The following is a 15,951-nucleotide window of genomic DNA, read 5'->3' as shown; positions in this document are numbered from 1 at the left end:
ATTATATGTGTTGAACAACAAGTTGTTGCAGCAAAATTATGAGGTTTTTTATTGTTTTGTTTTTTTTTTAAATACCAACAGGCCATTACAAAAATGTGCTTAAATCAAATAAAACTAACAAGTCTATTTCGGAAATGGAAGGAGTAGAAAATAGAGATAATTGCAAAAAACATAAGAAGTAGAAGTAAAATCTGCATAAAATTCTTACTCCAGTTAAGTATAGATAGCCAAAACTTCTACTTAAGTAATGTAATGACACTGTGTGTTTGTATCATCCCAATTTACATTAATGGCCCTTAATAAAATCCAGTATGACTAATTTCCATCACAGTTTACCTCATTTCTAAGTAGAGTTCCTCTTTGTTAGGAATTCATTTTTAGTATAACCGTTAATTTATGAAAGCCTCTGAGTTTTGTTGGACAACATTAGTTAAAAGACAGCGTGTTGAAGGCCAGCAGACATCAGGCATGACGCTGCAGAGCAGTTTATAGCAGTTAGGTTATAAGACAAAGTTGCAAGCTATGAAAATCGGAGCAAGTTTTTATATGTCATCCAAAAATGCAGTGGCTTTACTGCAAATATGCTAATATATGGCTGCTTGTGTAAACTAATACAGTAGCAGCCATTCAAAATGGCCCTTCCCAGTCAAACACCAGCTAAATAGCAGTCCACTTCCCTGCAACTCCAAGCAAAATCCCCTCCAACTTCCAGCCACTGGACTGACCCTCTCTTGCATATCTTTCTACTCTGACTCCACCTTTCACTGAATTACAGGGTCTGACCAGGAGATGATGCTTTTCCTTAGATCTTAATGTGAACAAGTCATGACATAAAGAATATTTTAAAACAAATATTGATGTTTGAAAGGGAATTTTAGGGGACCACCCAAGGTCCCATTAAGGAAAGTGGGGAAACTTTGAATGGCTACTACTGTAGATTGGCCAAAGAGAGCATGGTTGGGTGTAACCTTTATTTGAGAAATGTTAATTTTGATGTAAATATAATACAGTAAAACTATTATCAGCTGTTCAATTTAAAAAAATTTTAGATATTGCCACATGGTTTTTGCCATGTTGTTTACTCTGCAATGCATGCTGGGTAGATGATGTTTGCTAGGTTCTGTAGCGCTAGCTTTGTCCTGCTAAAACATTTCAGCACATTGAATGGATGCCAGTGTAGAAATCACGAGAACTAAATGGAAATTTTACATTAAGTTCCATTTCATATGGCTCTATTAAATAAAAGCTGACAAAAATATATTAAAGATGGTGGTTGTGACGTGAGAAGGAGTACTGTGTGTGAATAGTTTTTCGGTAAAGCCAAAATTACCCATCTATCGGGATCAACATTCTTCAGAAAGTTAAGGATGGTGGCAGTCTTGGAAGTGCCAGATTCTCCAACAAGTAACACTGGTCTCTCTATCTTCACCATCTGTTCCAAAATCCAGCTTGCTCTGGTCGTCTCAACAGTTGGCACTGAATATAAGAAATATCTGAGTCAAGATTAATATATATACAGAGAGACTCAAAAGAGAAAGAGCTTTTTTTTTCATGCATCTGTAGATGCAGCTCAGACAAACAAATGTTACCCAGGATATCAGCAAACTTTGTTTCAGGGTTGTGAGTGTATTTTGCCACTAGGGAGCTCCAGGGAACCCACTTTTGCTGAGTTCCATCAAAATGGAAATCAAACAGGGTTGGGAGGTATCCTGCATGAAGACATCATTTTATTTATATGTGAAGAGTTCGGTGTCATATTATGTTTCTATTCAAAGCAAAATAAAGAATACTAACCTGGGATCTCACCAGGCCCGGCCAAGGCTTTTTCTTCATGCACGATGGTAAAGCAGGAGAGTCTTTTGATGAACTCGTCAAACTTGATACGAGCACTTTCCACCAGTGCGGCTCCCAGTGAGCAGTAGAGAGCCTCCAGGAAGTAACACTCCAGGACATCTTCTGTACTGTCGTCTTTCTCCAGCAGTGCATCCAACGTAAAGCACAGCTGGGTGACCTGAACACATGAACAAACTTGGTCAAATGTTTCATATACTGTTTTCAAATTCATCCAACATTTGAGGAGAATTCAACCTACCATGTTCAGGTCTGTCTGAGGGACAACAGTTTCCAGTTTCTCTCCTTGTTTACCATCAACTAAGCCATCTACAATCATGTCAATACAGTTGTGCACATATTTCTCAAACAGTCGATTCAAAACCTCTTGTTCCTGAGAAATACATAGAATTATTAGCAAAATTATATAATGAAGAATAAATGTAACACTTAATACATTATTTTACACACCTCTGGTCTGCTGGTCACCCATCTTTGCCAGTATGGGGTATATCGCAAGTTTTTTGGGTCAACAAAAACCATCCCACACCGAGACACAGTAGCAGGGGAGGCATACTGCAAATCACCAACCTGAGGAAGGGGGGGTTATTAGAACATCAAATGTTGGTTTGTATTGCAGAACCAGGAAAAATCTGTATTCTGCTGGCAGCAGCATTTAGATAGAGACAGACCTCAAACAGCAGTGCACAATGACTCTGCAAGCGAATACGTTCTCCATTAGCTAATGTGAGGAGCTTGTTGTCATCCATTACTGAGTTCATGTTTTCAACCCAGAGGGCGTCCACGTCCCCATCAAACAGGATGTAGCTGGAAGAACAATGCAATGGCGTAAAAAGTGTTTCAGATTCATTTAAAAAGTGTTTCAGATTTAGTTGAATCCATTTAATAGTGAACTGTGGAAAAAGTATTTGTCCTGCAAAAAATAAAAATAAGGAAGAAACAACACTGACTGAAAAAATAAAATAATAAATGAGTTGAATTATTTTTTTAAATATGCTCTAGGATTAGACCTAGCTCCTTCCATTAGGAAAAATTATAAAAGAGGCAGAAATGATTGAGAAAGCTGCAGGTTTTTACAAGGTTTTCACCCTTGTTCCTGTTTGATTGCCACTCCTGAATAGTAAGAGTTGTAACAGAATATGTTTTGTTTTTTTAGTTCATCATCTTTTGTCAAAAACAGTCCTCAGAGTAATTTATTTGAATCTTATTTTGTGTTTCCAAACATGCAACAATAACGATGCAACAGACACAAGACCCCCTAAAAATACTTCACTCTATTAATACACATGAAATAAAATAAGTATATTCCTTTTTTAAATAAGTTTAATTATATTATATCATTATGTTTGTTTTATCATATTATATTATATTTTATTCTTAAATACTGTATTTATAAAATTTTCTCTGTTAGTTAATTAATCATTTTAAAAGTATTTCTAATTATTTAATGGGAAATTTAATCATTTATTTGTGTATTTTACAATTTATTGGTATATTTCCTTTTTGAATCACACATCAGATAAACAAATAAATGTTGTCTACCTACTTATTTCATGGTGCATTTATTCATTGCAAGTATAAAACTGAATGAGCTAAACTACATCAAAGATCTTAAAGAGGAATCAGGTGACAAAGAAACTTTTTGCAAAGCCTTTTCTAAATGACTGCTTATAGCAGTTTGATCTGACTTCACAAATAACAGGGTCAATTTCTTGCTTGCTATGAAGTAGTGAAGAGGACAACACACAAATGTGGAGGATGGAAACTCAGCTTAAATGACAGCAGAACTCTTTTTGCCTGCATGCAAAAGCATCCTCTATACTCTCATGGTCAGACTGGAAGCTGGTCAGAGAGGATGGGAAGATGATTTGAAATATCCTTGTTACCTGATTTGTGTTGACATGTTGAGATTTGGCTCTAAACAAATAAACTGAATTGAATTTGTTTAAAAAAACAAAATAGAAATATTTATTAACATTGCATACACTTACCGTCGATCGCTTTTCTCTGTAGGTTTGTTGATTTTCCGAAAGATGTTGGATAAAATCCCGTCCGTCCAGTCTCGAGTGTCTGGGTCGAGAACTCCATAGAGTTCATTGACGTCCATGGCTTTAGGGTTCAGAGGATACAGCTTGGTTTGCAGGCCCATTCTAATTAAGAGATGAAACAGAAGGTTAATGTTTAAAATCAAGAGAGTGTGAAATGAACTAAATAAACTGACACACACTTGGTCTGAGCTTGACATAGCGTGTTGATCACAACAGATTTTCCACCACCAGTGGGGCCGACAATCATAGTAGTGTGCCTGGTCATCATTGTCTCATACATCTGTACCACTTTATCCACCTATCAGGAATAGGATAAAAGTATTAAATCCGTGTTCTAATATTATGTCTTTGGAGGAAACATCGCTGTTATGGAGTTAAAGAAATTGATGTTGTGGTTAAGATAAAAAAAAACCTGTTGAGGCAGGATGATATATTTGTTCTCCTCCAGTGTCTTCTCAACAGCATCATTAAAATTAGGATGGCGAACAGGAGGACAGTCGAGTCCAGGGAAAAGGTCAGAGATCAGCCCAAGGAACAGAGGGACGTCCTCAAAAACAAACTTTGGCAGGTTCATGTCCCTGAGAGCACGCATCAACACTACATCCTGTTAAAAAACAACAAAGAAATCAAAAATATTAACTAAGAAAAGAAAGGCGGAGTGGAAGCCTAGTGGTTAGGGCATAGAGCTTGGAATCCTGACGCTCTGAGTTTGAGCCCCACTCCCACAGACTGCCACTCTGGCTCTCTGAGCAAAACCCTTATCTCCGGTTGCTCCCCGGGCGCTCCAAGATGGTAGCCCTCTGCTCCCCAAGGGGAGGGGTTAAATGCAGAGGTAGATTTCTCCAATGTGAGATCAATAAAGTTCAATTATTTATTATTATTTTATTATTAAAACTAAAATAGCTGAAATAAATAACTAACTAAAGTACCTAAATAGCTGAAAAAGCCTCTAAGCTAAAAGAAATAATGATCCATTTTTAGACTGTTTAACTTTAAGTTTTATATTCAATTAAATATTAACCCAATATTTACTTTCAATTATCTTTGTGTGCATCTCTGCAATTAATTCATTTTCAAATGATGCTGAGTAAGAATATTTTAGATCACATCAGCCATTAGTAAAATTAGAAAGACAAATCTAATCAGTTTTAGTTTTGGTTAAACCCTAATTATTCATACCCTGAGTACATTAAGATATTCTACAAATCACGGAAAATGAATACATATTTTTCTCATGCAATTTTAAATTCTTTTTTTATAAAAGCAGCATTATTCTTATTTTTGAACACACACAACCGTCACACTAACCTCCTTTAAGTCAGGTGAGCTTCTCTTTAGCTCCCCTGCCATCACCAGCACAGACTTTAGAGCACGTAGGCCGAAATCATAATGAGACTGCTTAGATAGTTGCTCACGAGACAGCTTATACAGCACCGTCATCTTCTTTGCAAGCACCTAAAATAAGCAATCAACAACTACTAATGAAAAGAATATATTGTTAAGCATTTTTGATTATTATAAGCTTACAATCCACACATGGGACGTCACTAATGTCAGCCATTCTTTACAGGAGCAACTACATCATAAGAATTGTTTTTGGTTACCTTGGCCATAAGAAATCCTTCAGAAAACAGCATTATCTCACAGATCTGCTGTAGGTCAGGTACAATCACAACCACAGGCCTGAAGAGAGCTTTGACTGATTCTGGGAGCTCTGTCCGTCCTGCGTAACCAGGGTTCATTGTGATAAAGATGCCCATGCGGTTATCCAAGTTGATAATTTCCCCCTGGAACTGCAGAATGAGATCAGAACAAAGTTCTTAAAACCTGTGAAAACTTATTTTAGATGCTGAATACAAAAAAGTATGTGCAAAATCATGGCAAAATGACTTTTATCATTTTTGCTAAATTACTGATAAAGCATTTGACATTTTCCCATTTTAATACAGTAAACCTCGAATATTAAAGGTACTGTATTTGGAACGTTGTATGACATATGACATATTTGAGCACATAATTGTGAAGAGAAAGACAGATGGCTGTAAAAGCTTTTTACAAAAAAGAATTCTGTAAAAGATCGATAAATTCCATTATATCTACTTACTTGACTTTTTTGTTTTATTTTTTTGTTTAATGCAAAATACTTTAAACCAATTCAGACTGGAAGAGGAGCCACATATCATCAACTTCTAAAGTCTTACAAAATAATTAAAATTGGATTTATGTCTAGATTATTAGTTATTCTTAAACATGAATGTGTTTCAATCTAATCCATTTTATTGAAGCTTATGCTGCAAACGGATGGGCAGATAATTAAAGGAATAGTACACCCAAAACATGATTAGCCTTCATTTTCTACTCACCCCCATGCTGAACAACACTCTGGAGTACTTTTTTGATATCTCAAATGCATCTGGAGATCTGGGAGGCTTCTTGCTGTCTGCTGACATTCAAATAATGGAGGTCTATGGCGCCCGAGGCAGAAAGGTCCATAAAAGTCCACAAAAAACATTTCAATATTCCTCCATACTGCTCGTCCAATGTATTCCAAGTGTCCTGAGTGGGTAGCATCCAGAATTTACTCGAAACGAAGTCCTTTAGAATGTTTTTAGAGCATAAACAGTAGTGTATAGGATTTCCTGAAAGCGCGTTCACAACGATACGGAAACCGCGGCAGACCAAACCAGACGAAAGTGCGCATTCAGCTCAGCAAAGAACTCATGCTCTTCCTCAACACTGAAGTCCTCAGACATTTTTCTTTCGTTGTTTCTTTCTTTGCACAGGTAAACAGCACATTTCTTCTTCTACGCTTGCATTATTGGCAGAGCAGACGCTGAATGCGCACTTTCATCTGGTTTGGTCTGCCGGCTTCCATAGCATCGTGAACGCGCAGGTGCGCGCTTTCAGGAAATCCTATACACTACTGTTTATGCTCTAAAAACATTCTAAATGACTTCGTTTCGAGTCAATTCTGGATGCTACCCACTCAGGACACTTGGAATACATTGGACAAGCAGTATGGAGGAATATTGACACGTTTTTTGTGGACTTTTATGGACCTTTCTGTCTCGGGCACCATAGACCTCCATTATTTGAATGTCAGTAGACAGCTAGAAGCCTCCCAGATCTCCAGATGCATTTGAGATATCAAAAAAGTACTCCAGAGTGTTGTTCAGCATGGGGGTGAGTAGAAAATGAAGGCTAATCATGTTTTGGGTGTACTATTCCTTTAACCTCCTTCTTAGTCTACAGGCCTTGAAGCCGTTTTTCTTCCGTGTTTCTTCCGGCTACCATGTTTCACCATGGGAGTTGTGTTCAAGGTTATGGGAAATGTTAATTCTCGCAGATACAAAGGATTGTTGAAATACACCATATACAGGTGCTGGTCATAAAATTAGAATATCATGAAAAAGTAGATTGATTTCAGTAATTCCATTTAAAAAGTGAAACTTGTATATTATATTCATACATTACATACAAACTCATATATTTCAGATGTTTATTTTGTTTAATTTTGATGATTACAAATGACAACAAATGAAAATCTCAAATTCATCATATCAGAAAATTAGAATATTACTGAAGACCAATAAAAACAAAGGATTTATAGAAATGTTGGCCAACTGAAAAGTATGAACATGAAAAGTATGAGCATGTACAGCACTCAGTATTTAGTTGGGCCTCCTTTGGCCTGTATTACTGCAGCAATGCGGCGTGGCATGGAGTCGATCAGTCTGTGGCACTGCTCAGGTGTTATGATAGCCCAGGTTGCTCTAATAGTGGCTTTTAGCTCTTCTGAATTGTTGGGTCTGGTGTATTGCATCTTCTTCTTCACAATACCCCATAGATTTTCTATGGGGTTAAGGTCAGGAGAGTTTGCTGGCCAATTAAGAACAGGGATACCATGGTCCTTCAACCAGGTACTGGTAGCTTTGGCACTGTGTGCAGGTGCCAAGTCCTGTTGGAAAATGAAATCTGCATCTCCAAAAAGTTGGTCAGCTGCAGGAAGCATGAAGTGCTCTAAAACTTCCTGGTATGTGGCTGCGTTGACCCTGCACCTCAGAAAACACAATGGACCAACACCAGCAGATGACATGGCACCCCAAACCATCACTGACTGTGGAAACTTTACACTGGACTTCAAGCAACGTGGATGAAGTGCCTCTCTTCTTTTCCTCCAGACTCTGGGACCTTGATTTCCAAAGGAAATGCAAAATTTACTTTCATCAGAGAACATGACTTTGGACCACTCACCAGCAGTCCAGTCCTGTTTCTCTTTAGCCCAGGCAAGACGCTTCTGACGCTGTCTGTGGTTCAAGAGTGGCTTGACACAAGGAATGCGACAGCAGAAACCCATGTCTTTCATACGTCTGTGTGTGGTGGTTCTTGAAGCACTCACTCCAGCTGCAGTCCACTCTTTGTGAATCTCCCCCACATTTTTGAATGGGTTTTGTTTCACAATCCTCTCCATGGTGCGGTTATCTCTCTTGCTTGTACACTTTTTTCGACCACATCTTTTCCTTCCCTTCGCCTCTCTATTAATGTGCTTGGACACTGAGCTCTGTGAACAGCCAGCCTCTTTAGCGATGACCTTTTGTGTCTTGCCCTCCTTGTGCAAGGTGTCGATGGTCGTCTTTTGGACAACTGTCAAGTCAGCAGTCTTCCCCATGATTGTGTAGCCTATAGAACTAGACTGAAAGACCATTTAAAGGCTTTTGCAGGTGGTTTGAGTTAATTAGCTGATTAGAGTGTGGCACCAGGGGCCATCAATTTTGAACCTTTTCACAATATTCTAATTTTCTGATATGATGAATTTGAGATTTTCATTTGTTGTCATTTGTAATCATCAAAATTAAACAAAATAAACATCTGAAATATATGAGTTTGTATGTAATGTATGAATATAATATACAAGTTTCACTTTTTAAATGGAATTACTGAAATCAATCTACTTTTTCATGATATTCTAATTTTATGACCAGCACCTGTATTTGTTTTTTGTCTCCTAAAGATTTCCCTCCCTGTCCAAATAGTTTTTGTTGTTTAAAGTTTTGAATCACATATTTTCCTGCAAAAAGAAAATGCAGTCAGAATAGTTTTTTTTCTGCTTTAAATTTCTCCACAACTTTCTGCCTGACCTATTTGTCGCGTTCCTTAATATGCATGATGTCTGTTCACTCATGTTGTCGAAAAAAAATAAACTCTCCGAGGCGTTTGCAGAACAGCTTCACTAATATTAGAGTAAACACAGGTTGACTGTTTTTACTAATTAGGGTTGACTTCTAAGGATATTCTGTTTCACTGGATTTAATGTAGAGGTATTAGAGCGCCTGTGATTTTCCACACGTATGGGGATGGATGGGTCATCAGTGCTCCATCTGATGATTGATTTAGTGCGACCTGACATAACGGATGAAGACTCCTGCATTCAAGTTATGTACTGTTATGTTATGAAGCTAAAGAGTTATGAATGCGTATATATTTTGTAAATAATCTGCAGACTAATAAACATTGAATTATGACATTTTACCTTAAACCTTTTACTGTTTGAGATGAGAGCGTTGCGTATGGTCTGCATTTGAGAAGAGAGCACTGACAACACAGAGGCATCTATACGATTGAACTCATCAAAGCAACCCCAAGCGCCGCACTGTGCAAGGCCGGAAAAGATCTTCCCAACCGCCTGCACACAAAGAAGAAAGGCATTAAAATACAGTGATTTATTTGTAGTACAAAAAACATCCTGTTAAAAGATAAAATGAGGTCATGCCACTTGGTGTGTGCTTCCTACCATGTAGTCCATGCCCTCACCACAGTTTGTAACCACACAGAGCAAGCCTAAAGCCTTAGCCAGATCTTTAATGGATTCTGTTTTTCCTGTACCAGCCGGTCCAGCAGAAGCTCCGCCCAAATACATCGAGAGAGCCTGTTTAACATATGCACAAGTCTTAAAGAGCTGAAGAAAATCTATGAACTTTACTGTATGTGTAATGTTAGTTTCAGGGGTGTCTAAATGTTTTGCCGCAGGGGCCAAAACTCTAAAGCCGAAAGTTGTTGGGCATCACAAAATGTAATCTCTTTATGAAAAATGCAAAAGCTGTTCTACTGTAAGAAAAAATAAATCTAAATAAATAATTATTTGAATTTTGTTCACAAATGACCCTGTGGTGCACTTTAGACACCCCTGGTTTAAGTGTCGTCTCTTAGACCTGAGTAAAGGTCAGGTAGATCCTGTCTGTTAGTGGGGTTATAACCAGCCGACCATTCAGCCCCATGTACTCATAGCCGTAAGAGAATGAGGCACTGCACTGATGCACAAACACACTTCCCCGCATCCAGTAGAACCTTAGCTGGCTTTCCCACTCAAACGCTTGTGCATCCATGATTCTGCAAAAGATTGATATGGTTAAAGTAATCTTGTGATTTTCATGTTAAACAATTAAAAATTAAAAGATAAAACTGTGTACACTCACCCTACAAAACTTTCCACAATATCTCTGGCATGGACATCAATGATGAGCACAGTGTTGATCTTCCGCCTGTCATTTTTCGTTAGAGGCTGATTGATGCGTGTAACCAGTTCACCGATCTGGTGGTGCATCTTTTCAGCCTGGTTCTTCAAAGCATTCTTATCACCTTCCTTCAACTTTTTAAAGACCTTTTCAACCTCGCATGTCCACCAGACTTGATTTGCAGCTAGCACCATCATGCCCTGGTACACGAGCATCCACTCCACCCTGATGTGTAAAGGAATAAAGCATTCATGGTATTTGCTCATGTACAATTGCAAAGGCTGCCTTTGTGTTCACACGCACCTGCTCCTGTCTTTACAATAGTTGACGATTGCCTCATTGGTAATAAGCCTGTTAGTTCTCTGCATCTCTAGAAGGACCGCCATCATCCACTCTTCCACTCTCCCCAACACTGGGACAGGGTTCCTAAACTCCATCACCTCACCCTCAGCTGACACCATGGCAGCAACGACTGACTGACTGCTTCTCACCTCAAATCTTAGTGAAGCTATATTGTCAAACATCTGGCGCAATCAAAAAATAGTAGAAAAAAATATTTAAAAAAACATCAGTAAAAGGATTTTCCAAAAATGAACATGGTAAAAAGTATTAAAGTATTAAGTAGTGCACATGTTTATGTCAAAAGAAAAACTAACTGTGATTCCATGATGTGGTTTAGGGGTGTCCTGTTATCCAGAATCCAAGCTACCAGATTGTTATCTAAATACTATTGCTTCAGAATTTTTTTAGAATAAAAGTTGAAGTTGGACTGGATTAACCAAGGTGAAATTCACAGATAAAAGCAGTAAGATTTCTGGGGTTTTCATGTTTTGTGTTGCATAGATTTCGGTTTCCACCAGATGTCTCTATGTTAGGAGCTGGCTGCAGGTGTCTTTGCTAGGAGTTTGACCAATATTCTAATCTGGTCCATGATGGCTTCCTGAGTACGTTATACTTTTCTTCAGAAAGTGCCACAAAAATGAATATTTCCTGTTTCTTGTCTTTTGTTTTATTTTTTAACGCTACCTTAGCTTTCTCCTTGATACTCTACTGAATCTCTCTCCAAAGAGAAGCAAATCCCTGCCATAACCTTCTGGCTTCCTCCCAGCTCCATATATCCTCCACCCGTCAGTTCTACCCGTCTACCCTCCATTCCTCTGAAAACTTCATCCAGAAGTTTGTTGTTCTGTTTCACTTCTGAACCTCCCTCTCTGTGACCTCAGTCCCTATAAAGATCAGAGAAATGGAACATCTGTTGGGATTTTTAATTTTTTCTTGTGAGTTTCTGCATGTGGCTTAGGAATTTAACTACCATTAATGCTTATAAAAAAAAATTCAACAGTTAGACATCCTCATTTTGCTAGATTAAATGCAAACTATATGGATGTGCATATGTACAGTCCATCTTAAAATTGCAGAATAAGAACATTTTTCAGTAAAACTTTAATTGAAGCTGAGAATAGGGCTACTAAGGAGTTTCAAGTGGCTAAAACTGACAGGAACAACTAGAGAATCATTGTTAGTAATGACTTATCATAGCTGTACTTAGACTCAGCTCATGTTACAGGAAATCACTACACCTGTGGTTTGAAAGAGAGGGGCCACCGGGAGTTGCTATGGGGGCCTTAGAAAATGATGAATTTTCTCTCCATAAGATATATAAACTGTAACTTTCAATATATCTTTAACATGAGAAAACATTGGGATTTAAATTGAAGTTTGAGGCTATTCAATGTAAGAAAGGACAAGGCCATCTTAGCTGATATGGGACAGAAATGCCCTTTCCCCTTTGTAATAATATACTTGTGTGAGTCTGGCTTAACTTTAAACCCACTCTAAACAAAATTTAGCAAATATACATGTTTGGCACTAACAGACATTAAGCTCGGCCTTCCAACTACACACAGATTTGAGGTTGGATTTCTTTTAAAAGAAAAAATTCTTAAAGATTATCTTTTTTTTTTTTTTTTTTTTTTTTTTTTACAACTGTATTTTAGTTTGAAAATTAAATTCCCTATTGCAGATTACGGGGGCTGGGGCACGAACCCCTGGACTAAACGATCAGACATTATCATGACCATGGTTTTTGCTCAATTTTACTGCATTGAGGTCTATATAAGAATCCCTAATGTCTTTAGGATTTTTAGTTATTGTGACTTTTGTGATTTCTTCACTTCATTGGTGCAACATGCATGTGTGGGAAACCTGGAAAGCACATTTTCTTCTGTCATGTCTTCGATCTCATTGAAAAACAAGGTTGATTCACAATGGCCTGACATATTAAAAGTAAGAATCATTTACCTTTCTTTTGAAATGAACTCTTTACCTTGATCATGTGTTCCTGGATGCACGCAGGGTCACTACTCCCAAGAATACTGAGCAGTTCATCATCAGAGAGGAAGAAGAAACGCGGGAATGCATTTCGCTTGGAGTCCAGGTAGTCGTTAAGGCTCTTCTGGCACCTCTCTAGACTATCAATCAAGGCCTGTAGTTTTGTTAGCCAATTAGAAGCCACGCAGCAGTGCTCAATATTTGGACATTTAGTTGCTTCGTATATAATCTAAAAAAAAATGAAAAGGATTATAAATGGAAAAGTCCATAAACAATATGTTTTGCTTTGATTGAAATTAAAAACTTACATCTTGAAACTTCTTGTCAATATCATCAAACTTTGCAGCTTCTTCAGGTAGCTGCAAGCAAATCTCTCCACCAATGAATATACTCTCGAGGTATATCCACTTTCGCTGGACTGTCAGCAACACCTATCAGAAGATCTTTTAATCAATAAGCATTTAAGCAGATATGATAAAGGCTGGTATATTTATAATGTGCCATATAAGGATACAGCCTGTTCTTTCGGAGGCTAAATGAGTTTCCCTTATGGGATTAATAAAGAGCATTTGTATTCAATATCTATACCCTTTTGCCTTTTTCATTTCTTTGACACTAGAAACACAACTCTCAGAGCTATAATTTAGATCTTCTGTGGCATCGACCAACAGAAAGTAGTGCATTGTTGTGAAGTGGAGGCAAATAAGGATTCAAAACCATCAATGAACAAAATTGTCACATGTACTGATTTGCTTTTTTAAAATCTGATTCTACAAATAAAATTAACAATTGTTTCAAAAAGGTTGGCCTGCGATAGACTAGCCATCTGTCCAGGGTGGACCCTGCCTCTCGCCCATAGACAGCACCCCTCCGGCCCCAGCAGGGATAAGTGTGACAGAAAATGGATGAATGCATGTTTCACAAAGACATTTAAGTACAGTAAATATAACCAGGTGAAATGGTTCATTTTAGTATTTTTTAGTGAGTGTTAATATAAGAAACAAACAAGAGGCCCAGGGTAATTCTAGACTCTGAAGTAGCAGGAGGAATCCACAGAGTGAAGGGGAGACTTTGGTTACAGGACAACTTTTAGCTACAGTCTGCAAATTTGGCTTTTATTTTGTTTGAAAAAATATTTCAAAACCATGTATCTTTTCCTTTAAGCTTCACAACCATGTTGTACTTTGTGTGGGTCCATCCATTCATGCATTTTCTGTCATGCTTTTTCCCTGCTAGGGTGGCGAGGGGTGCTGGTGCCTCTCTCCAGCTGTCAATGGGTGAGAGGAGGGGTACACCCCGGATAGGTAGGCAACACAGAGGCAAACAGGACAAACAACCATTCATGCACACAATCACATCTAAGGAGAAGCCAATTAACCTAATAGCCATGTTTTTGGACTGTGGCAGGAAGCTGGAGTACCCGGAGAGAACCCATGCATGCTCAGTGAGAACATGCAACCTCGATGCAGAAAGACCCCGGGCCGGGAACTCGAATGCAGAACCTTCTTGCTGCAAGGCAGCTGTGCTACCCACTGCACCACTAAGCAGCCCTTTGTGTGGGTCTGTCATAGAAATCCTTATCATTTCATTATAAGTTTGGTTGTGACACAGCAAGACATGAAAGAAGAGCAAAGAGCCACCTACCTCTATTGTCTCACTAATGAGTGACAGATTGTTTTCCCATTGTTGTATAGTGTCAAGGAATGGTCCAACAAAACGACTGGCCGACATGCTCCTTAAGGTTATCAAATCATTCTCAACATTCAGCAGGATCTCATCTACAGCACCTATAATAAAACCATGCTCCTGAGTGCCTCTAAAATACTTCTGCACATTAAAACTCATCTTCTTCCATGTCTCTGTAATGGCATTCACCCCCTGAATGCAAAGAAACAGAAAGAAGTGAAAACAGGTAGATATAAAATGTGGCATATACACAGTGAGTAGAATTAAGTTTAAGGTTGCAGGAAAAGTTTTTAAGCTCAGCTGGATATGTTAAACTGAATTGAATTCAAATATGCAAGCAAAACCTTGCCTTCTCAATATTCAGCTCTTTTACAGCAGAGGTGACTATGTCTCCTACGACATTTCCATATTTGTGCAGCTCCATAGAAAACATGTCCTCTAAAGTGAAGGTCTTCATATTCTTCTCAAAGCTGGTACCAGTTCCTTCCGTTAACGCCTTCCAGTGCCTGTAAGACAAAAAACTACCATGTTGTTCATCCATCATAAACATATCTCCTTCTCATATGCTGTGAGGTTTAAATCAACAAAAAGAATGTGGCTGTTTCTCCATTTACAAGAACACGAGTACGGATCTGTGTCCTTGCCAAGTATGTTCTTGAGAGGAACACAGGAAAGTATGGACTCGGTGGAGAACGGGAGCACGCAGCAAGAACATCAATTGGAACAGAAGCGTACTCATGATGTCCCCACACACTCGGCTTGTCTAGAGCTGCATTTCACCACCTTATTAATAGTCTTTAGATAATAATACATTCTTACTTTCTTCATGTAGTGGGGGAATAATAATAGTCAGATAAATACAAATCAAATGAACTTTTTGCCAAATAAAACCCCATAAAATCGCCATCAGAGCCAGCGGTACTTCACACACGGCTATGCTGAGAGAGGGCTGCTGCAGACGGGCTAACGTTAGCCCTGGCTGCGGTTAGCCTCGGAGGTCTGCTGGTTCCTCTAAACATCTGAATTTTTTTTTTTTTTTATTACACACTAAATAAGTAAATGGGCCATATAGTAATGTTAAAAGTATATATTAAGTTATCACCTACAACCATCTTTAAACTTACTTGAAAAATCTCTCTCTGTGTTCAATATGTTTCACCAAGTGAACTTGGAAGCTAAAACAAATTAACATTTGAATATACTTCATTTATTGAATGTGACTGAATATTTTCCATCCACCTATCGATTTTTTATCACGCTTGTCATTCAGGAGCTGGGGTCGCAAGGGTTGCTGGTGCCAGGAACCAGCCGTCAATGGGTGAGAGGAGAGGTACACCCTGCACAGGTCGAGACAAACAGGAAAAGCAACCATTCATGCACTCACTCACACCTAAGTAAAATCTTTTATAGAACCTAACTGCCATGTTTCTTTTGGACGTTGGGAGGAAGCCGGAGAATTGGAGAGAACCCACGGATGTACAGGAAGAACATGCAAACTCCATGCAGAAAGACCCCGGGCCAGG

General features: G+C 38.4%; 1 protein-coding gene across 1 annotated transcript in view; it reads right to left on the bottom strand.

Annotated features, from left to right (window-relative positions):
• The window catches only part of dnah10 (dynein axonemal heavy chain 10), a 75,698-nt gene that overhangs the window by 30,007 nt on the left and 29,740 nt on the right, over positions 1 to 15,951 (bottom strand). Inside the window, exons 25-44 of the mRNA XM_038304315.1 lie at positions 14,778 to 14,934; positions 14,387 to 14,620; positions 13,051 to 13,173; positions 12,738 to 12,971; positions 10,715 to 10,935; positions 10,373 to 10,636; positions 10,109 to 10,286; positions 9,691 to 9,825; positions 9,430 to 9,582; positions 5,504 to 5,692; positions 5,208 to 5,354; positions 4,312 to 4,503; positions 4,079 to 4,197; positions 3,843 to 4,001; positions 2,523 to 2,658; positions 2,302 to 2,421; positions 2,093 to 2,224; positions 1,795 to 2,011; positions 1,590 to 1,709; positions 1,331 to 1,476 (exon numbers count right to left, since the gene is read on the bottom strand). Coding sequence (XP_038160243.1) covers positions 1,331 to 1,476; positions 1,590 to 1,709; positions 1,795 to 2,011; positions 2,093 to 2,224; positions 2,302 to 2,421; positions 2,523 to 2,658; positions 3,843 to 4,001; positions 4,079 to 4,197; positions 4,312 to 4,503; positions 5,208 to 5,354; positions 5,504 to 5,692; positions 9,430 to 9,582; positions 9,691 to 9,825; positions 10,109 to 10,286; positions 10,373 to 10,636; positions 10,715 to 10,935; positions 12,738 to 12,971; positions 13,051 to 13,173; positions 14,387 to 14,620; positions 14,778 to 14,934 — 3,376 coding nt within the window. The remainder of the gene's footprint in view (positions 1 to 1,330; positions 1,477 to 1,589; positions 1,710 to 1,794; positions 2,012 to 2,092; positions 2,225 to 2,301; positions 2,422 to 2,522; positions 2,659 to 3,842; positions 4,002 to 4,078; positions 4,198 to 4,311; positions 4,504 to 5,207; positions 5,355 to 5,503; positions 5,693 to 9,429; positions 9,583 to 9,690; positions 9,826 to 10,108; positions 10,287 to 10,372; positions 10,637 to 10,714; positions 10,936 to 12,737; positions 12,972 to 13,050; positions 13,174 to 14,386; positions 14,621 to 14,777; positions 14,935 to 15,951) is intronic.

The sequence above is a fragment of the Cyprinodon tularosa genome, unplaced genomic scaffold, assembly GCF_016077235.1.
Source record: "Cyprinodon tularosa strain WSP-4 unplaced genomic scaffold, ASM1607723v1 ctg531, whole genome shotgun sequence".
Taxonomy (NCBI): domain Eukaryota; kingdom Metazoa; phylum Chordata; class Actinopteri; order Cyprinodontiformes; family Cyprinodontidae; genus Cyprinodon; species Cyprinodon tularosa.
Note: the sequence above shows the minus strand (reverse complement) of the source record. Positions and strands in the feature narration are given on the sequence as shown.